A 23,299-nucleotide genomic window follows, 5' to 3' on the forward strand; every position below is an offset into this window, starting at 1 on the left:
TCAAAACTATACTACAAGATTTTCGCGATAATACTACACAATCTAACACTATTTTTCATTTTATTTTGATATTTCCCTCCTTTATTTTGTTTGGCAGATTTGTACGTCGTAAAACGGGAAGGAAGCCTACGTTTGTTTATGTGGCAAAATTTGGATGATTTGTTGTATGTCAGTATAGTCGAGCAGAATCTAACCATTTCAAATTAGTCGAATAATATTGCGTAGAAATGGCGTTCAAAAATCAATACTTATGGATGCGTTCATAATAGTGACATATTTGTAATGCAAAGTAAAGTGGTAATAACAAGCAACAAAATGGCCAAAATTAACAGATAATATTTTTAAAGTGTGTAAATGTATCAACAACACGCTATTATTACAAAACAACTAATATTCAAGGAAAAATAAAATTACTATTTTTTTATAAGTTAACACAGGACTCAGGACATGAACCAAACATGGAGTCGCCTACTTACAGGAGTCGCCTGTTTTTATTTTATTATCACTAGATTAATGAAATTACTCAGCCTAGATTTTGTAATTTTTATAACTTTGTGAAATAATACTTTGTCTTGCAATGTTCTTTTGTTCATAAAAATATTATGGTTCAAAATTCGAAATTACCGCCATAACCTCAGCGTTTGTGAAATGTTTTCGTTTTTCGAAATTTTCGATAATAATGGCGGACGATGGCTGAACGAAGTCCATTTTAGATTATTGTGCACGTATTATAGTTGAAAAACGTTCATGTGATATCAAAATTAGGTCGCATCGCGAGGGGGTTATAAGGGGAGGGCGGAGAAAAGCTATGGCGGAAAACAGAAGTTCGGACAACGTCGTTATGCCGGACATTACCGAAGTTTCCGAACCCGATCCATTGGCGGCAAGGGCCGAGCACGACACGGAGAGGAGCGATGGCGGCACGGTGTTGGCGAGTAGTATCAAGAGCGCCAGGTTATCTAGTGACTCCAATGGCGTTGTCACGGTGCCGGTATCCTTGCCTGTGGGCACACTTATTACAGGAACGACATTTAACGTGATAACGTCCGACCAACTGCCGCACTTCAAGCCTATGATATGTGTGGACAATGGATTCATATCTGGTGGGGCGGTGTCCGAAGACATCAAGGCGACCCATATCGTCATCCAGAACCCACCGACACCGCCGCCTACGCGCAAGGCTGCCCTGGAAGAAGGTGCGCCTACGTTAGCGACGCCCGCGTCTATCACCACCGCCAATAGTCGTACATGGGCTGAGACTGTGCATATGCCCGTCCTTCCTATTCGCTGTAAAAACACTTCTGCAGAGCTTCACAGGCACCGGTTCGGGTCAGGGGGTCGCGGTCGATGTATAAAGTATGGCATGGAATGGTACACACCTAGTGAATTTGAAGCCCTTTGTGGCAGAGCATCGAGTAAAGATTGGAAGCGCTCCATCCGGTTTGGTGGCAGGAGTATTCAAGCTCTGATAGATGAAGGAATTTTGACTCCACATGCCACTAGTTGCACTTGTGGAGCGTGCTGTGATGATCAGTCTGGTATGTAGCATTTTATTGGTAAGTAGGAATAATTAGCTAAGGAATTGCAAGTAATCTATAACAAACTAAATAATATTTGGCTGAGATATTTTATAATATTTGTCTTATAAATCTTTCCATTAATATAGTTTCTTACATATCAATTGAATTGTTTTGATAACTTGTTATTTTATAAATTACAGCTATGGGTCCAGTTCGGCTATTCACACCATACAAACGGAAAAGAAGAAATCAGGAAGGAGAGGAGAAGAAAACAAAAGTAAAGCGAGATACCAGCATAGTGGAAAGTGAAGTAGACAGCATTCATCAAACAAGCAACAATAGTCACTCCAAGGAAGCCTGGCACACACTGACGGAAGGCTTGGATAGTAGCACAGGATATCATTTGTTGGAGAATCCTGATACTAGTACTGATCTCACAGCAGGTAATTATCAATATATCATTGTTAGTGTGTAAGTGAAAAGCATTGCCATTGATAGTGATCTTTTTTATTGAAAATCTTTTTGCTTTATGTGTGAATTTCGGTTAGGGTGTCGTAAAAGGGGTCCCAACACTTAGAAAAATTTCACTTCAATTTTGTATGAACCATCGACTTAGCCGAATTTTCGAATGAAATTACTATGGAAGCTGGACTTGTAAAATTTTCAAAAGTTGATTCTACGTAGTGTCGCAAAAAGGGTCCGAGACTTAGAATAATTTTGGTCGTTTTTGTATGAGCCACGGACATAGCCGATTTTCGAGGGAAATTACTATGAAAGCAGGACTTGAAAAATTTTTCAATTTTTTTTGAAAAAGTAAGTTTTTTTTATTTTAATATATGCGGAAGAGGTGGGTTAGGGGTATCTAAAAGGGGGCAATTTTTTGTTATTTTTGCGCTACGACGCACCGTTTTCGAGAAATTTTAAAAAATGCGTTTTATGTAATTTAAAAATATATCTTTAATTTTTTCTATAGAGCTCCGCGAAACACGTCCACGCTCGGTGTCCGCCACGCGTAATTCTTTTTTACAGGTATCCTTTTGTCACGGGTGCGAGCGAAGCGAGCACGGAAATTCGCGGCACCCCGACACTGTAGATATAGGTTACGAAGGCTGTATGGCAGGGGGCGAGCAAAGCGAGCCCCCTGCCATATAGCCGAGTGGGTTAGGTTACTTGTGACCATCGAGGCCCGAAGGGCCGAGAGGCGGCGGTGAAGACCTTTAAAGGTCACTGACTTTGAAGGTTTACTACACAAAGTTGATATAATGGGAATATTTTTGATTTTTGATAAGTGACCTTGACCTTTAAGGTCAATGATCTTGGTGACCTTGACCTTTGAGGTCACTGAAATCGAAAGTTTACTGCATAAAGTTGATATAATGGTAATATTTCTGATTTTGGATAAGTGACCTTGACCTTTAAGGTCAATGACCTTGACCTTTGATGTGTCTGACCTACACTATATTTGTGGATAATAAGGGAATAAGGTCATGACCTTGACTTTAAGGTCAGTGACCTCCCAAGGTCATCTAAGGTCACCCGTGGTTTCCCCCCACCCTAATACTCCCACATCCCCCCGGATCCCGAATGTTACTTTTGGCGATTTTTGTTAAAAATTTTCGTGTCCTAATTTTATATGGGACCCTTTTTGCGACACCCCGACCTGAATTTCGGCTGCAAAGTTTGTAACTGACAGTTCCAAAAATATTGGAAAATAACCAGGTTTTTACAGTTATACAGATCCAGAAATAATACTGGTTATTTAGTGGTCATAATATCTTTAATGTTTTGCCTGTATGTATCATTCACTTAATTCATGATTAGCATATAAAATTAAATAAGGTTTTTTAGAGAGCAACCACTGCATGAGGGAAGATAAATAAATAGTAATACCACTTTTAAAACCTTTGACCCAAATATACACCTTAAAACTCCTCATTCTCTGTCAATACTTGTTTGTCCACTTATGTGAAGGAATTTCAGTGCTGGGCGAATAATAATAGTTTTAAATATTATGCTGATTTCTGATTTGATTTCAAATAACCAATTATGTATTACTTACCTTTCCACCCATGATTTCTTCCGTGTGGTCTACTGTCATTGTAGTAAGCACTTGTAACTTTTTCCAGTCATGGGCAGCATACCCAGCCTAGTTACCATCAGAGACCAGCTAGTTATGATCCGGTGTGAAATTTAGAGAAGGCATTTTGGTTAGCGGTACAGGCGGTTTTGGCATCCTGTAGAAAATATGTTTATTCTATACATAACATGGTTATATCTTGAGTTGACAATTTTTACATAACAAACGTCTCATCTGCCTAAAACTACTGCAGCTTCTTAAGAAGCTGCAAGAAAAGCTGTGGCACAGGACCCTGCACACACATACCTTGCCACACTGCCTTCTCTTCGCCTTTTTCTTTAAGCTCATGACTTATTATGAAGTAAGATTGTGATAATACGCGCGCGTATCGTATTTCCAACAAAATGGATGTAAAATTGTAAGCTAAGAAATTCCTGCCTTACTATTATAAGCATTGGCGAATGTCACGTTATGGTTTTATTGTACGTTATTATGTTTGAAAAGCGAAAAGCGACGTTAATATATTTCAACTACAATCAGTCTACTAGACAGTAGCAAGATATAGCATTTCGTAAATCTAGGTCGGCGACTGTTCTATACGCTGTGTTATTCTTTATTTTACGGCTATGGCGTAAAACGGATATTAGTTACATCGTCACGAAATCTTTAAGGGATGATTCAGACCATTATTCTAATTTAATATCAAGTGGATTTTTCCATCGCAAAAATATATAATTGAAAATATTTAAAAACATTAATTTTGCGCCGGAAAATTCCACTTGATATTAACTCAGAATGGTCTGAATCATCTCCCTCAGTATTTGTTACTATGTCACAGCAGTGGAACTATTCAGGCAACGTACATTCTAAGTGTAGAATCCAAGTAGCTAAGTACTTTCTAACTGTTCAGTGTAATAAGCGGTTTGCTTATAGGCGAAATGCTAAACCGTTTAGGTACTTGTACCTATATTGTGATTGCGTTTGCGATTTTATGAGTATTGTTAAATGCGCTTTGGAAAGATCATGAGAATTAACATAATGATCTCTCGCACTCTCAATGTGCTAAAGTGAATTCCCTGTTGAACTGCGAGTTTAGAAAAAAGAAAGTGGCTTTTCAACCCAGACGTGTGTCCGTTTAACAAAAGACGATGTCCATTATACGTGGCATTATGTGCGCAGTGGACTTAATCTCCTATTATTATACAGTTCGTCATATCCATCTTAGAACTTTGTGTCAAACAGGTGCTATTTTTCTTCAGATTACTTGTGGTCCTGTTCTGATGAGGTCCCTAACTATCTCTTGCGTTAGTTTTATGTTCGAATTTGTGACATCATAAGAGTTCATGGTTTGAACTAGTAAGATGGTTCCACACTACGTTGCTTACAAGGGATTTGAAGGGATCTGTTGCCTAACGTTATGGTCTTCTTATATGCGCTGTGCTGAACACCTATCGCTGTGCTGCTTACCATAAAATATCGTTCTCACTGCGGACCAAAAATTCGGAAAAAAATTGTTCAATGTTGTTTTCCGAGGAGTTGCGACTCAATAGGCATTACATCATTATGTAACGGCCTCTGTGGTCCAATGGTCGAGCGATGGACTCACGACCCGGAGGCCCCGGGTTCGAATCCCGGTGGGGACATATCACTAAAATCATTTTGCAAACTCTAGTTTGGTTAGGACATTACAGGCTGATCACCCGATTGTCCGAAAGTAAGATGATTCTCAACTCAACCCACATGATAAGAAGACATCCTTATTACAGGCGAACATTTAGTGTGTGTTGTCATCGTTCATAAAAGCAGAATATTTTTTCATGACATTTCTTCCATCCCCCCCTCCAAATTGCGTCTTAGTTTAAGAGCAGTAAGGTTTTTGGTGTCTATGTGTGCTCTAAGCGAGATACCTCTAATGTGCGCGAATTAGCCAATAATTTTAGTTGTAAAAAAATGCACCAGTTCTAACAGTGTATGTTGTGATAAATTGTCTAACATAAGTGCTAATACAATGTTTGTTGTTGCCGACATGCCAGCGGCGGAAGCGACAGGTTCTTCCAGCCCGCAATGGAACAGCGTAGTGCAGTTGGCTCCGCTTGCAACAGGGCGGCGAGTCAGGCCTACGCTCAGCAGTGAGATATTACTGTTGCATATATTTATGTATGTAGGGGTGCCGGTTCATGCATCAACTGCTTTTAAATTAATTTGACAGTTCTAACACTAATGTAACTATTTTTTTTTGCTCATAGTGTAAATCTTTACCTATGGCTGTCAAAGTAAATTAAATCAAGCATTGACCCCAGAATCGGCACCATTGTTTTACCTTACACTACGTTTACATTCAGTCGCTGCCGTTGTCTCATGCAGAAATCAGAAATCAGAATTATTTATTCAACGTAATTATCATGGATAAACTTGTTGAAGGTCAATGTAACATTTTTGAATTTACGTCATTTCGCAAAGTGTTATGGCTGAGGAGAAGAAATGACAAGAAACTGCAACAGCAACACATCTTTTAAATCTAATCATAGATGAAGTTGGTATTCCACCTCGCAACCCACACGATAAGAAGAATAATCAATGAGGGTACATTACAAGTTATTTAATAACTAGAGGAACACATTCAATACCAGACATTTTTATCGTTGCGTTGCTGTGATATGGCAGATTGCAGCCGCACTGTCGCTGGTCTTATGTCTTACGCAACTAGGGGATCAATGGGCAAGGCAAATGCCGTGTTACATATGATCACGATGCCTACTTACCTGCTGCCTGCATCAGAATTGGACTGAATGTAAACGCAGGAACTTTTAGTTTGCTGAGCTATCGATGTGCGGAAAAACGGGCATCCATTTATAATTTGCTAAAATTGCTTATTATACTTTATAAGATAATTCTTGATGTTACGTGTATATTTCTTATGTGTTACACTTATTTTCTGATGATTATGGTCTTAAACTTATGCTTAATGCGCTAGCCATCTTGTTAAAGTACGTGTTAAATTTTGTAGCACATACTATGCATCTCTTATTTTCTAAGCTTTCCCATTAGCTAAGCGATTACCTTTTCGAATATTTTCTTGAAAATAACACTTACTGTACATAATATAAAATATAAACCGCCTATATACATTCCACTGCTGAGCACAGGCCTCCCCAATCAATCAATTGTATGATAGTTAATCAATAATTAAAAGTAATTTGTAAATTGGTATAGTTATTACATGATATTTCTCGCTTCACAATAAACAAGTTACAAATCCTTAGTTAATCTAGTTGTGAACTTTCATTAGAACCCGGGTTAATCGTCGGATTAGAATGCCGAATCTTTTTACGACTCAACTTTTATATGAGTTTATTATTATCAGGGGGGTTAAAATGGCCATATCGAAGCAATTCATCTAAGAAAGCAATATTGCTATTAGACAATTGTTTGCATTGCGCACTTACTTTTATATGCGCAAATGTCAAATTGCAATATTACTTTCTTTGATGAGCAACCAATTGCTTTGATGTGGTCTTTTTAAACCCTGTGTTTCAATCGGTCTTGTTTATTGATTCCTCCTGCAAAAACAATACAGTATAAACAATGCTCTGTGCATTTTGAGTAATATTGAACGATTCGAAAATGATAAAAAAAATACTATCACAAGAAAAAACCTCGTCATCCTCCTGCCCTTATCTCACTCTAGATGGGTCGGCACAACCTGTATTCTTCCATTCATTTCTGTCAGTCGTCATTATAGGAAATCACAAAAGAAAAAATACCTATTTTAAGCAAATCGCTTATGAAATCTTATACGACACTTTTAAAAAGACACAACTGACTCTCTTTTGTAACAAGCCTTACTATCTCCCCAACTATGATTTCGCTTTGATTGTTCTCAATGACGACATAAGGGAGCACTTTCATTATATCAATTGTTTGACGACTTGCAGATCTTCCGGACATGAACGGAGTGTTGAAGAGGCTGGATGACATCGGCCAGACGTTAGTCCGACTAGCGGGGGAGCTGAAGCAGTGCGTGGAAGACGTCCGGCTGGTCAGCAGTCGGCAGTTGGAAAGATTGGAGCAAGAGCGTGCGTCGGCGCTGCTGGCCGCCAGTGTTGACGCGCAAGTCGACGCCGAACAAGTCTCCTTGCACAATGTCGAGGAGACAGACTCTAAAAAGGTTTATATCTGCTTTATAATGAATTAGCTTTTGCCCGCGTGGCGTGTATCTATCTTACGCGGTTTAGATTTTTTCATACAAATGTTTTTTTCCGCTAACTCCCGTTCCCGTGGGAATTTTGCAATATCCTGTTGCAACTAAGCTTTAAGTTTACTAAGGTACCTGCATGCCAAATTTCAAGCGTCTAAGTTAAGCGATTTAGATTTTTCATACAAAAGGATTTTCCCGCTAATTCCCGTTCCCGTGGGAATTTCGGGAATTCCTTTCTTAGTGCACCTCTACGGTACTTAAGGTACGTCTCTTCCAAATTTCAAGTGCCTACGTTTAGCCGTTTAGGCTGTGCGTTGATATGTCAGTCAGCAAGTCAGTCAGTTTCTTTTTTTATATATTTAGATTAATCTGTGGTCCTGTGGTTCACCGGCTTGCTTCTCAAACAGGGAGCGCCGGTTGGAACCCCCTTACTTGCACCGATAAGTTATTAATTAAGTTTGAGTCACGTCAGGGGCCTTTGCCGGCTCAATAATAACTCAGACAACAGGGTTGATGAGGTTGGTCATCCATCTCACAACCCACACGATAGAAGAATTTGTCTAAGTGCAGTTTTTAGTAACACAGTTGACTCAACCATTATAGGCGGCGACACGGCCCACCTATCACGTTGGTCTAACAGAAAGTTTGGTGAGATGTGAGTACTTAGTTCACCTTTCGATGGATTTCCATCGTCTATATTTGATAATGGATTATACCCATTATAACGTAGCAAACATTTACAGTGTTCTCTCGTCTCCTACCATTACTGTTAGGGAGATGGACATATCCATCGTCTCTTTCGCGCAAGGGGATGTCTCTCTCTCTGTCTCTCGGGGGTTAGGCTCAGCCGCTGGTGGAGAGCTGCCGCCCTGTACGTAGTATTATCCTTATTCTGCTTTTTTATAACATTGAAATAATATTTGTCCATACAGTGCGCGAACTGCAACCGCGAGGCGTCAGCGGAGTGTTCCCTCTGTCGACGGACGCCATATTGTTCGACGTACTGCCAGAAGAAGGACTGGGCGTCGCACCAGGTGGAGTGCCTCCGGTCCCTCCCAGCCATCCACGACTCACAGCAACACCAATCCATCATGCTCATAGTTGAGAGTCAACATCATCAATGAGAATCGGTGAGTTGAGCGCAGACTTTTGTTTTAGGTTGTTATAGGAGCAGGATCTTGTGCACTTGGATGTCATTGACAGGAGGGCGCTGGTGTACACCGTCTCCATACATTCTACATTCTCCAACTGTCACGAAGACGTTTTTTCATAGGATACGGCTTTAGTCTGAATTAACTGATTGTCCGAAAAGTAAGATGATTCTGTGCTTCGGAAAGCTTAATCCGTTAATCCCGGGCTACTAGCCCTAACACCACCGACCTGCATAGTAGCAGCGTGGTGAAGTATGCTCCATACCCCCTCTGGTTGATTTAGGGGGGGCCTGTGCCCAGCAATGGGACGTACGTTACGTTACGCACCTGGCTTTAGTCCTGATTATGGCTAAATGATCCTTATAACTAAATTTTGTTTCATTTTAAAGTTATTATAAGGTTAGTATTGTAATTGGCAGCCCTCAGACGTCACACACACAGGGTGTGCTATTATATTGAAATGTAATAGTGTTAGGTTGCAAACCTACCTCAATCAGTCAAACTCAAATTCAAATATATCTTTATTCAGTAGGTAACATAGTTACACTTTGAATCGTCAATCATCAGTCTGTTTCCCAATGTCCCACAATGCAGGTTATTCGAGGAAGCAACAATCATCATGAATAAGTTACAATAATAATCATTATTACAAAAATAATCTCATTTGAATAGTATCTTCATAGTATCCAACCCAAAACTTGCTTCGACAACCTTTTTTATACCTCGATAGATAAGCAAGCTTCAAATACTGATATGACTAAATCTTAGGTAAATTATCTATGGAAATTACTTGATTGACTCCCACAGACAAACCGAGAAATTGGTTTTGTGGGGTTTTTATTGTACCAATATTTTTTGTATTTTTATGAAAAATATGCATTTTACTTACTTACTGATTTACTGAATGTGTGCGACTGTCTTTTTGAGAATCTGTCCTTATGAGAATAAAGGAAAAGTAAACTGTTAAATATATTTTTTTGTCTTTTTTTCCAGGAGTGTTTGCTGTGTGCAGCAAATGAAAGTGCGCTTAGGGGTGCTACAGACTAACGTAATTTGGTACAAACCACCTGTGCGGGACAGTGCTACTCAACAGCATACGCAGTGAACGATGCGTTACCTTAAGGTACAGTGTACTTATTAGCCAAACAATATGTGTAATGAAGAAGAATAATTTCTATGTTTTAATGTTATATATTTTATAATTAAAATATGTGTCCTCACACCTCTTTGTTGATCGGTACTCTTAAAATGATATTGGTGTCAGATTTTGTGTGCAGGTAAGCACCGTGTAACAATAGCAATCATTTTTTTTATTCTTCCTTTTATTAACATAGTCTGGTATCTATTCATAAAAAAAAACTTTCTGGGGGCTAAAAAGTCCACATCGAAGCAATTCATCTAAAAAACAATATTGCTCTTTGACATTGCATTGCGTATTTGCTTTTATGTGCGTAAATGCTAATTGCAGTATTGCTTTTTTAGATGAATTGCTTCACCCCCCTGTTGTTCTTATACAATGTAAGCGATCAAAATTGGCGTTAGCTCAGTAAGCCCAAGTAGTATTTAATTTAATATGCTTGATCTCGTTTTTAGGGCATATGACTGCGTTTTTTTTAATGCCGATTGACATTGTGGTAGAAGTGAAGTGACATAATATATTATTATAATAACTGGATGATCAATAGTTTCTTCTGAACTTATATTTTATTCTACTTATTTTTATGACAAAATCACTTTACATTCATTCCCTATTTGAATGAATATAAGAAAGAGGTTTTATTAACTTGACGATGTAATTTTGCAGGTTATTATGAATGCTATGATAGCTTACATTCCGAAATATTTAATTTAAATAAAGTTAAATCTCAAATAAAATCCAAGTCGAATCATTGTCAAATTGCTATAATGATAGTGTCAATTGTTGAAATTGTTACCTGCTGAGAACTTTTTGGAAATTAATTTATTTAATCATTTTTTTTTTGTAATCAGTAAAGTTTTATTTTTGTTATCAGCAGGTAACCGTTTCAACAATTTTACAATAATCCTTAGTTTTACATTTTTAAATTAGTAATTTTAATTTAGAACTATCATGCTACAATTCAAGTTAATATAACCCTCCTTTTTGCTTTTTTGCAGTTGGGTAAACTTCTTTATAATTCATTTAAATAGAGAAAAAAATAAAGTGCCCGTATTTTTTTTTGCACATGAGTTTTCTAGTTCTGCCAGGTTTGTGGATCACTAGTCCACATAGTCACAAGGCAGTGACCAGTTGGAAAATGAAATCTTAGCTAAGTAAATACTATCAATAGATGTTAAACATATTTTTAGCCAAATATATTATAATGTTGCTTAATTATGTATCGTCCGTTGCCCATTTGTTAATGGATATAACGCAATTATTTTCTTCCAGCTTCATACTGAATCTTTCCAATTAGATTATTTCATTTTACATAGGCATAAAGGTTTTAGTTATGGCCTAAACATTAATTTATTGTTTTATAGTTACCACTGGTTGTAAGAACTTTTTTAGTTGTTCTGTTACCAAATATTAATAAAATATGTTAAATTGTAAGGGGGCCTCTTTTTTGTAAAATTGAAAAGATGAAATCTTGGACGCACTGACTTACTAAATAAGAGGCCTGGGGTTCTAGTAAGGGCTGGCGCAAATTTATGGAGCGGCTGCTAGTTTTCTGAGTATTTTCGCTCTATCGCCAATTCGTAGGAGTGCGCTAACCCCAAGGCGAATTAGGTGGATGCTGTTGGAAACGATGTAATAGATATTTTTTCAAGCAAAAATACATAATATTTAATCCACTAAAATATAATATTATATTTCTATTAATAATCTCATCAAAACCAGAGTTTTGTATAACATAAATTTTCTGTACTATTATTTTTTAATTGTGATTCAGTCAATGCTGTTTGACGTAATATTTAAATTATGAAGTTGTAGAGTATTTGCATCTGATTGCATCGACACTCATCTACTCGACAAGACATCGCGATATTGAAAAACTCTAAAGAGTATTGACTTTAATGTACATGCGCTTTTGTTGTAAATTTAAATACCTAAGTGATCGTCTAAAAATGTAGTCATAATAATAACGATACATATTTATTTTTATAAACCAAGCGGAAGTCCAATGTAGGTTTAAGTTGTAGCAAGCACAAACATTGAATGAAAACATTTCTATCGATGAAAAGGTTGATTTAAAAGTCCGAATTGTATCATGCAAACCACATGCAAACTGATTAGGTATAAGATTCCGAATCAAGTAGGTGGAACGTGTCATAATTTTTATATTAATAATGGTGATAAAAGATAAGGTTTATGATAATGTAAAATAGTCAACTGTTATCCCGATAATTTCTGGGCTTACTAAACTTAATTTTTTTAATACATAAACTATTTTGTTGAATATCGTTCGTTTTTATCACGAAATAGAGGAAAATGTTTGGAAGGGCCAAGAGAGCGCGAAACACGCGCCATACAAGTATGAGCAAATAGTTCGTACTTTGCACTCCACCCGTTCGCAAACTTTACGACGCACGGAACTCCGCGATACTAAATTAAAAAGTCGACTTGTGCCTTGTAACTTGCAGGGCACAAAATCAAATATCGACTATCATGCAAGGAGATCCCTTAAGAAAGAGGGAAGCTAAAAACCTTAGAGTGATCGGCTATTTACCAAAAAATATTTTTGTATGCAGTATCTTACGAAAAGTTGTGATAAAATTGCCGGTAAAGTGGCTGTGGATTTGGGAAGCAGTAGCTGCCACAGAAACGCTGTTTGAATCATCTGATAAAGATGTAAAGGCCTGAGATGATGAGAGCTATCGTAGTTATCTGTTTGCAGAAGTAGTAGTAAAAGAGAGTGGAGTTAAAACGGCGACCGCGGTTCTCATACAAAATGCGCGTTTGGGCGTTTCCAACCTCTTTCTTCTATTCCGTGATTTTTATCAGCGCACCGTCTTCAGGTAGTTTACTGGTAGTTAAGATCTTTGTACATCTAACGGTGCGGCAACAGATCAACTCACTTTATCTATTTTGTTATTTATATCGCTTTAACACGATATAGTGATACAATGTAAAATATAAAACAATACACAAATAAGAATACCGAACACTTCCGAATAATACACCAATTTATAACAATATAATATTAATGAAATATACTGTAAAATACTACTGTTAATGCATATAATATACAATGATACTGTTAAAATATATTTTTCTATGTAAGCAGAATTTTTTGCTCCATAGTAATTCAACATGTTTGTGTATATGCTCTATCGCATTAGTGGTTGCTTATGGTGCAATAACTCACTCACGCTTGCTTCTCACAGAGCCGGGAAGTTGCGTCGCGAGATTTTTCTTTGAGATTATTTTTCATACAAAATAGGCTACTTGACAACCTAGTGACTAGGTCATAGTCCAGTGGTTCCTAACCTTTTTAATGTCACTACCCCTGTGAAGGTAAGAAGAGTTTACCCCTAATTTAAAATAATTAAAACCACACAAATTCGAACGAATATATGTTTATTATGTAAGTAAGAAAATGCACGTTTAGGTAACTAGTAAATCTCGGAGTTAACTAATGTGAAGGTTGAAATTGCTTTACATTCGCAAGTTTGACAATATTAGGTTCGCTTCCATTCAACGGGCATTTCATTTCATGCTCAACATTCAGACGGATTCTGGCTTTTGTTTTTAATGTAACAAGAGTTATACTATCTCGTGCCATCCCTTGTTACCGTGATCTCCATTTTACCCCTGAGGGGTAATTATCCCCCAGGTTAGGAACCACTGTCCTAGTCGAATGAGATACTTTTTACGAAACGTCAAAACTCAAGGTTCCTTTGGAGTTTGTACGGCAATAATGTCCTGTGACGTCATCAATAAAACCGGTCATACGCCGTACTCATCATTACTTAATTCATAAATAAAATTCGAATAAATGTCAAAAATGAGATGGATTTTTGTTCATCTTATACTGACTTCTATTTCTAGATTAGCATTTTCTAATTTATCTTTGGGCCAATCAAATACCCTATTGATTTCATTTCATGCTCAACATTCAGACGGTTTCTGGCTTTTGTTTTGATGATACCCTATTGCAAAAATACCCGCTTGTCCAGTTTTCCCGGCTCATAGCTATTAGTGCATTCATTATTACTCTAATATTATAAACATCAGGGAGTCTAAAAAGCCAAATTGAGGCAATTCATGTCAAAATTGCAATTTGACATTTGCACATGTAAAAGTAAGTGCACAATGTTAACAAACGTCAAATTGCAATATTGCTTTTTTAAATTAATTACTTCAATAGCCCAGTTGGAAGAATGTGCTATGAAACCACTATGAGATCGCAGGTTCGAATCTAGCATGGGCCTAAACCTATGATTTTCGAAGTCGTTTTTCGAATTCATGTTTGGATCATAAATGATTATCACGTTCTCAGTGGTGAAGGAAACCGAAGAAATGCGTTTCAGAGGTATGTGACCTAACATGTATTGGGCTGGTTTTTCCTTCGCGGGTTGGAAGGTCAAAGATGCAGTCGTTTCTGTAAAAAACCGGACCTGTCAAATCTCCAGATTAGGTAAGCGGACCCTGTGAAACGGGATAACGCTAGGAAAATTTAATGCAGAGGCAAATGCTTTCCAGAGAGAAACTTTGCTCTCATTGTATTCTAGAGTTCTCTATTGAGTTGTCTATGGTATTGAATGAACGAAACCGGGGAAGAGCCTCTATGCTCCACACTTGTTCTAAATTGAATCTATAAAAAGACGTTAAAAATATGAACGAAACTCGAACAAAAATGACCATGAGTCTATTAAACCGTCTAAAAACCAGAAAAGTAAAGTTACTTTTTAAGTTTTTGCTGCCTATAAAGGCTCTAATTTCTTGTAAAATTTACCTTTACCACTTCTCTGTGTCGTCGCAGTAGTTTAATTCCTCACTACTTCGTTCTTCGACCACATCGATTACAAATCAAATTCCAAAGGTATATTGATATCGGCCTTGATGGTAAATCATAATCGTTCAGTCTTAAATTGGTACTAATAGTAATTTATTTGATGAACTAGGTACTTCATTGTATTTGTCAGCCAACATTTTGATCCAGACATCGAACCTCTATTCTGTGTGTGCCTAGCCTTAGAATAAAGAATAACACTGCGTAACATAATGGGGGACTAAAATGGCCACATCGGCTTAATGCCATGACACCCAGAGGGGTTTTGGCAAATCTAACTCGGCGCCTGATACGAATTGGTAGAGGCGGAGAGTTACCAGGGGGGGGGGGGGGGGTTTAAAAAGGCAACATCGAAGCAATTCATCTAAAAGCAAAATTGCAATTTGACATTTGCGCATTTAAAGTAAGTGCGCAGTGCAAACAAATGCCAAATAACAATATTGCTTTCTTAGATGAATTGCTTCGATGTGGCCTTTTTAACCCCTTGGTAACTCTCCGCCCCTACCAATTAGTATCGGGCGCCGAGTTAGATTTGCCTCAACGCCTCTGGGTCTAAGGGTGGCTAGGAGTAAGGAGTAGCGCCTGCGGACTGTATCTCGCTTACACATATGAAGTGTCCGGGATGTAGCGTAGCCTACAGTTTTACACATCGACTAACTAATCTCATAGATGACACAGATTACATAGATTTACATCACTAGTGCCTTACTTTGTAAATTAGACTTCAATCCCTGTGTAATAGAATGCTAGAATATCTACATATCAATTTGTTATATGTACTTATTAGTTGTTGCAGTGGACTCGCGTATTTTGATGTTAGTTCCAACATGGCCATATTAATCTTTCGAACGCCGGAACGCGGATCTCGACCAGACACAATGTAAAATCTATTGTGTCTGGTATCTCGGCATATGAGAGGTAAATAATATAAATTATTTTTAGCAAATCACGGCCGTGGAACGATTATGGCGTATATTATTTTCGTAAATATTAAGTACATAGATCAAAGCATGCCTATATGTATACATAATGAGATACTTTCCAATCGGCGTTCCCCAAAAACACGATAGATGGCGTTGTTTAGTTTTTTCTTCGTTTGAACTTCTAATTTCATGGATAACAGACATATGATAGATAGATATATAAAATACTTTATTGATCACAATGGACACAAAATACAGAGATAAGGACAACATATACAGAAAACCACAACAGGGGGCCTTATTGCTCATGCAGAAATTGCATTGTGCATCTTTTATCTTTGTTTTTTGGGTATAAATGATGACCCTTTTTATTACACCAGGGTACAATTACAACTTCCACCCATTATTATTCTGATCAAAATAAAGAGAAGCAATATAGGTAGCAACATCATTCTATACTTAATATGATCCAAATATCAAGCTACAATTAGTTTTATATAATATGCTTCTGCCGTGCCGTTACATTTTTGAAATGTACCCCAGCAATGAGAAAATAGGTAAATATCACGTTAAGAGTGAACAACGCCATCTATCGTGTGTTTGGGGAACCTCGATTGGTAAGTCTCTCATTATGTATAATCCTTACGTCTTCTATGAGATTACGATATCGATGGCGAATGATTGTCTGAATATATTAGAATTATGACTGTGATTATTGGAGGAGTCAGCTAGTTTGATCGTCAACTTACACTGTGCTAAATAGTATAAGTAATATACAATACACCTAAATATAATAATACCCATGATGCTTGCGACACTGAGGAACTAAATTCGAACAAATGGAAGACATACATTGTACCATCAATATTCACTAAGAGGGTGCAAAATAAATGTAGACGCACTTTCAAGTTATATTTTGATATGGTATCATCATGCTTTATTTATCACTTTGCAAATAATATTGGATCATATATTTCATTGCGCGCGATATGCGTGAAGCATGCTATGGGGGCTGGTAAGTTTATTCATGGTAAGAAAACAAAATTAAGATTCGGCTACACGACACCATCATTAGTCATTTAAAATTAAAATAGCGTGGTGGTTTGTTTATTGCCTCTAAGATTAGTGGTGCCAAAAACGTTATTTTCACATCGCGAGCGTAATTAAACTCATTTAAAATGCTCAGTGCACTTGAAGTCGGCTCCGGGGGCGTTCCGGCAGATTTCCATATTGGAACATTTCAAAAATGGAAATGCTTGTAATGAACTTGTAATGTTCAGCGCTTGTAAGCAAGCTTTCACACAAATATCTCCTCAATTTCATAAAATCTCCCGGTATCGCCTTCACGTACATTGCGCTTATGCGATATTTTATCATCGTATAAGTATGATTATTTAGGTTGACATGCATCGCACCGTTCAAATTATGTGATTAATTCTTCTCACTCAATGATAAGTGTATATAAACTAGATAAGATTGTTTTTATTGGTGTACGTTAAAGTATGATGTAAAATAAATTGTTCAACGTTTATTTTTTATTTATCCTTACCTACCTTAAGTCTTCTATACCTATCAGTGGTCATGGTCTTACCGATTTGAATGAACGGAAGTTAAAAATGCGAAACGAAAAAGTATAAACGCGAATGTTTGGATGTATGTTTGTGGTTCTCTACTGAATTTTTTTGAATGAAATACACTTTGTATGCGCTTTGCAAATTTTGTTGTTAAATATTTGCAAATATGTTGCCAACAACTTTCTCGACTGAAGTAGTAGACCGTAGTCTACTACTTCAGTAAGTAGTAGACTACGGTCTACTACTACTACTAGCGCATACAAAGTGTATTTCATTCAAAAAAAATCAGTAGAGAAAGTTGTTGACATATTTGCAAATATTTAACAACAAAAGGTAGGTAAAGTAGGTGTCAAACTTTGAAATACGGTAATAGGTACTTTAGTAGTACATACTAAATATTTAGGTAAGTATAATAAAAAAACCTCCGGACTGGTCACACCAGGTTGTCACACCAGTATGACAAACAGGAATTTTAAAAATAATATAAGTAATCAGTTAAGTACGTAAAAGCATCAGGTGTGAGTCTAGATATAGGTACATAATATTCTCTTGGAACTGTATTAAAACTAGACAACAAGGTTCGCGAAAACATTTTACACGATGACTTAACAACAAAAACTACGTATACGAAAATTCGTATTTTTTGTAAATTCAATCAAGTACCTACTTACCTTCTTTTCTATCTTATTCTACCTAACTAGACTTACAAAATGGACATAATATTTTTGAAATAGTACAACAAAAACGGTAAGTAGGTAGTTTAGTTATACTATACTTAGTGCCTAAAAAATAGGCCTATCTGATGGGTACGTATTTGAATATCTAAAATTGAAATACTTTACGTAAAAATACCTACGTTCAGAATCCCTAAAATCATTATACCTAATGGTTTATAATACCTTAGCTTATAACGCCGACTTATAAAATACCTAAGTTTAAAAAAACTAATGGACTAAATGTCTAATGTAATAAAATATCTACAGTTATAACACCAACGTTTAAAATTACCCAGTGGTCAAAATACCTATAAGATAAGTCAATTATCGTATAATTATCATCGGAGTTGTTATTTTTGTTGGTTATTACTAAGTAGAAAATTACACTTTTATTTTTGATAACCATTATGTTGATTAAAATTTAATACTGTAATAGGTCGTGTTTCTTTTTGCTTATACCTTTTGATCTTCACATACTAACAGTATTTTGAATTTAGGTCAATAAACTTTGAGGTACATCAATTTAAGGGATTTTAAACGTAGATATTTCAAGTTTTAGCTTTATGAACTTAGGTAGCATAATCCATTTGACATTTTAAACTTGCGGTATTTTGAATTTAATTAGAAAAACCATTAGGTATAATGATTTTAGGGATTCTGAACGTAGGTATTTTTACGTAAAGTATTTCAATTTTAGATATTCAAATACGTACCCCATTTCAAGCATGTCATTATGTCCTCAACGTGATGGGCTACATTGGTTCATTATATTCAATCAATAAAATAATGACGTCTGATATCCATTCATAAAAAACCTGTCAGTAGGGTCGCTTTGTAGGAAAAACCACGTAAGTCCCTTTTTTGAAAAATCTCATTTTGTATTGAATTTCTTCTACAAAACCGGGTCTTTCAATTAATTTCATTTCAGATAGACATTTAAGATCACAAATTTTTACCTAGATTGAGAAGCTGGTTTTGGTTTTGTTAACAACGCACATAGTTTCATTCCTTCCTTCACAACAAAAATGCGTTTACGTGGTTTTCTTTGTGAGGCCACGGTAGGTATCGTAAACAAATGCCTCTTTACATTTCTGTCACCCTGGTATTGCAACGTGTTTGCTCGACGTTGCCTGTATTTTAGTGTCCGATGTTGCCAGCTGCGGGGCTCTGTGCGCATGCGTATTTTATGTTAGCTGTAGCCGCAACATGGCACCCGCACATCGCGTGGCAAAATAGTGTTGAAATTCGTGCATCATGCCACGGCTACTGACCGTTCTACCTCCCACGTGTTTCAGTGGTCCACAATTGAGTTATTCGATAACCTGTCTTAAATCTTGTACGATAACGGGTAAAATAGCAATGCGTGCAAATTGTTATGGTGTGGGGTAGTGACGGAGCGTCTGAAAGCTACCTCTATAATGAAGCAATAACGGTGAAATTGGATTGTTTTGTTGTTCAAAGTGATGCGTAAACTGATAGATTCTCTCTCGCTCGGATGGTAGCGTGGCTTATACAGTCACAAACATCTCCTGCGAATCCTGCAAACCTAGTACCAATGCGGGTGAAATTCGCGTTTCGTTTATCAATCCGTCTATGTGAAAACACGCAGTTGCAAAATAATAATTGCGTTTACTTGTAAAACAATCCAAATGGAGATTTTACTTCTTTATTTGATTGAATGCGGTAGGTTTTGTAGGCTATTTGAGATGTAGGTAATTTGTTTAATAGTCATTAAGGTTGAAAATAGATTAAATATGGGCCAGCGGGCGGGTTGGCAGTCAAATTATGCAGCCACCTTTGATACCAAATTGTAAGATTTAAGATATACTTAGATATGATTTATACATACTTACATAACATAGACTATATACCTCCGACGGCTGTGCACAGGCCTCCCCTCAATCAATCGAGCCAGGTATGGAGCATACTCCACCACGCTGCTCCACTGGGGTATAATTTAAAATATAAAAAAAAGTAAGGATATAATTCAAAATAAAAAAGAATCTATTATGATTCAGTCTATTTATTTCTGTCAAAAACATAAAATTCTGGAGAAATCACAAAATAAATTCACTATTGCATTACAAAAATAAGTATGGTATATTTGATTTGGTAATTTAATTAAATACCTACATTAAAAACGTTAAATATTGTTACGTGACAGTGCATGTGAAAAACAATTGGTATATAACGGTAAAGATTTTTCATACATTGCAATTACTTATAAAATAATACTCTTTGCAAACAGTTCTCTTAGGTTCATAAAATATGGCACAATATTTAGTAACTTTATTTTTGCTCATTTTTGAGGCGATATATTTTTTGGATTCTTTTTAAGTTTAGTCGACGGGGCAAACGCCGATGTGTGTGTTTCTGCCTGCCGCAGTCAGCGGGATTTTCACGGGCGTTTCTTTGATGATAATGTTCCTGATGCAGCCGGTGAACCCGCGCCTCGATCTTACTCCACGCACCTGCGAGACAAAACGGTGTGTGAAAACCACAGTCTGTGTTTCAGTAAAAAATAATCTTCGAGTGTTAGTACCGGTTTTTGCTAGGTAAGTAGGCTCCCGATAGGCCCACATTGTCGCATATCAATAGGTGAGATGCGGTCTATGCGAAACTATAATAAATACACCTATTAAAAAAAAATCGAGCAGGTCCGCTCCACTCTGTTCGTCATTTTGACAGGTCCGGTCCGGTGATTCTTATTTTTTTATATCTTCATTTTACTCGTCATAATAGCAGTTAATTAAGTATAGAAAGAAATATCACGATATATTAGAATCTAAATTTAAAAATCATCGAACCATATATTATTAAACAAGTTTCTCCACATTGGCGCCCAACGTGGGGCCGCTACTGCTTTTCTAGTATGGGGCACCGGCGCCCGGTTTGGGAGAGCGTTATGCGGTAATTTTTCTAATATAATATGGGTAAGGACGGTCTGATTTACATTGAATATAAGCTACTCTATTGTGTTGATAAACTACCTTGGAGATGGGGCGCTCGTTTCCTCCGATGTAGAGGGCGGAGCGCGTGTCAGTGGAGCCTGATACGCCGAGCCCTGCGTCTGAGAAGTGTCCATCTACCCCCACAGACACAACATGGCGAGACTTCACAGCTGAAAAAAAAAACAATTGTTCAAATAGAGATACTTACATCATTATCAAAGTTTATAATCCTGTATTGTTATGTAGGTACCATAATATATTAGGCAAGTTTCTATCTCTTGTCATTTCTTCCAAAACTCTGCTCCAGAGACAGTTTAGAACAGATTGTTTCCTAAATTGATACGACCGGGGAGGGAGAAAAATATAATACTTACACACCGACATTTTATCACGTTTTCTATGACGTCACGGGCTGCTTTTTCGTACAAATTCCATAGTCATTTCGTGTTTTGCCGTTTAGTAAAAAGTAACTGATTTGATTTGATTAGCTGGAAACTAGCCTACTGTTATAACCTTTCTTTAAAACATCCTGAATGACTTACCATGGATCTTATGCCACTTGCCGTCGCAGAGAGAGAACTTGTTGCCGAGTTTGTAGCTGGCGTGGAAGGGTCCCCTGCCGTTCTCCACGTTAGCGACCACTTCGTTCTCCAGAAGTTCCAGGATCATGAAGTCCTTCTTGCCGTGGACGCTCAGCAGCAACCCAGTGGAGTTACGCGGCTTCACCTCCATCGAAATAGAGATCTCGAAGCCCACTTTGAAGTTCTCTTGGAGCTAGAAAACGATATTCAGTTTTGGTGCATCATAAATTACTACATAAGGGCCATAGATCTGAGTGGGTACATTTCTTGGATCTGAGACTATAAGAAGGCGACATTAAGCATTTCATTTAAAACTGCCATAAAATACCGCAAATTTCAAATTGCAGAGTTGCTTATTATGATGAAATGCTTAATAACCTGGGGTCTTCAAAAGCCACAAGCAATTAATTTGTTGAAATTGCGCACTTTTATAAGTATGCCCAATATCTAATTGCAATATTGCTTTTATAGGTAATTGATTCGCTTTTTAGACCTCCTGGTAGCCAGTCACTATAACGTGCATGATTTATCTGAGCACGTCATGGGGTTCATTATCATATTTATCTTTGGACGAACGTCTGGCGATCATGAGTTATCTTATTGATGGCGTGTTGCTTCGTATATGCTGGCCGGACGGGAGCACAGAGCAACAACAACAGGAGCTGGGCGTAACTGTGTACTCACCTTCAAATAGTTGCTGTGCGTGTTGCTGGAAGGTCCGAAGTAGACTCCATCCTCGATGTTGTCGGTGCAGCGCAGGGAGTTGACGCGCTTCTGAATCTCCGTCACATACTGCCCGTTCATCATAAGCCCCTTCAGGCAGCCCTTGAACGGCTGGTAGAAACCCTGCGGGGATAGGAGGTGTATTAGAGAGGTTGAAGGTATAGTGCCTTGTAGTTATGATAAACTTTTCTTTCTAGTGGCACAAGAAGGCGCCTAGACAAGTGGCAAATATTCCTTATTCTACCCTCGTTTTTTTTTATCCGCGCTCAGCGAGGCGCTTGACAGTTGCGCATACTCCTAGACGTAAGGTGTTCATTTAATTCGGACAGGTTTTACATTAGCGAGTGTAGAAATTGAAAAAATTGTCTAGGTTTTGTGACCTGTCAAAATTTATTCTGGGTCGGGAGCTGCCTTCCATTCTGTCTGTCCTACATAAGGCACAGCATATCGCTAACAATCAGAATATGACCACATTATTCACCTTCCGGTAAAAGAAGCTACAATAAAAATCTGTCTCGCGCTCTTGTCGGTGGAAAAGGAAATCGGGGTTAAAGTGAACTCACCATCAAATGCTGCATGATGGTCTCAGTGATGTTGCTCAGCCCGCCATAGTATATAGGTGCGGTAAGGACTGCGGGAGCGTTGCACGTGACGCTGGTTTCAGCACCGACCCGGTCTGAGTCGACGCTCAGCTTGCCATGACCGTTGTTCCGCACCACAGTGACTGTATGCCACTCCGCATCGTTGTATGTGGCTGCGGACACTACTAAGCCCGTCTCTCCGCCGCAGTTGAAGGCGAAGTTCAACTGGAAATATATATTTTTTATAGTACCTCCAAAAGCTCAGTAAATCTTCCACAGTTTTTCATTTAGGTACCATTTAAGTAGGTTGACATGGGACCAGTATCCCG

The 23,299-nt window shown here is 37.6% G+C and overlaps 2 protein-coding genes across 3 annotated transcripts in view; one reads left to right on the forward strand and one right to left on the reverse strand.

Annotated features, from left to right (window-relative positions):
* Positions 1-690: 690 nt before the first annotated feature.
* On the forward strand, positions 691-15,165 carry LOC126380101 (deformed epidermal autoregulatory factor 1). Of its 2 annotated transcripts, XM_050029328.1 has the most exons (6): positions 691-1,538; positions 1,721-1,963; positions 5,631-5,726; positions 7,533-7,765; positions 8,728-8,925; positions 9,940-15,165. In XM_050029328.1, the coding sequence occupies exons 1-5, from the start codon at positions 809-811 to the stop codon at positions 8,917-8,919; spliced, it is 1,494 nt and encodes a 497-aa protein (XP_049885285.1). In that variant the 5' UTR covers positions 691-808; the 3' UTR covers positions 8,920-8,925; positions 9,940-15,165. The 2 variants fall into 2 exon arrangements, with proteins under 2 accessions (XP_049885285.1, XP_049885286.1); XM_050029329.1 differs by lacking the exon at positions 5,631-5,726.
* Positions 15,166-20,141: 4,976 nt separating this feature from the next.
* LOC126380055 (laminin subunit alpha) overlaps positions 20,142-23,299 on the reverse strand; it is a 67,568-nt gene continuing 64,410 nt past the window's right edge. Inside the window, exons 58-62 of the mRNA XM_050029222.1 lie at positions 22,953-23,195; positions 22,351-22,512; positions 21,628-21,859; positions 21,125-21,255; positions 20,142-20,605 (exon numbers count right to left, since the gene is read on the reverse strand). Coding sequence (XP_049885179.1) covers positions 20,474-20,605; positions 21,125-21,255; positions 21,628-21,859; positions 22,351-22,512; positions 22,953-23,195 — 900 coding nt within the window. The 3' untranslated portion in view covers positions 20,142-20,473. The remainder of the gene's footprint in view (positions 20,606-21,124; positions 21,256-21,627; positions 21,860-22,350; positions 22,513-22,952; positions 23,196-23,299) is intronic.

This window comes from Pectinophora gossypiella, chromosome Z (genome assembly GCF_024362695.1).
Source record: "Pectinophora gossypiella chromosome Z, ilPecGoss1.1, whole genome shotgun sequence".
Classification (NCBI taxonomy): Eukaryota; Metazoa; Arthropoda; class Insecta; order Lepidoptera; family Gelechiidae; genus Pectinophora; species Pectinophora gossypiella.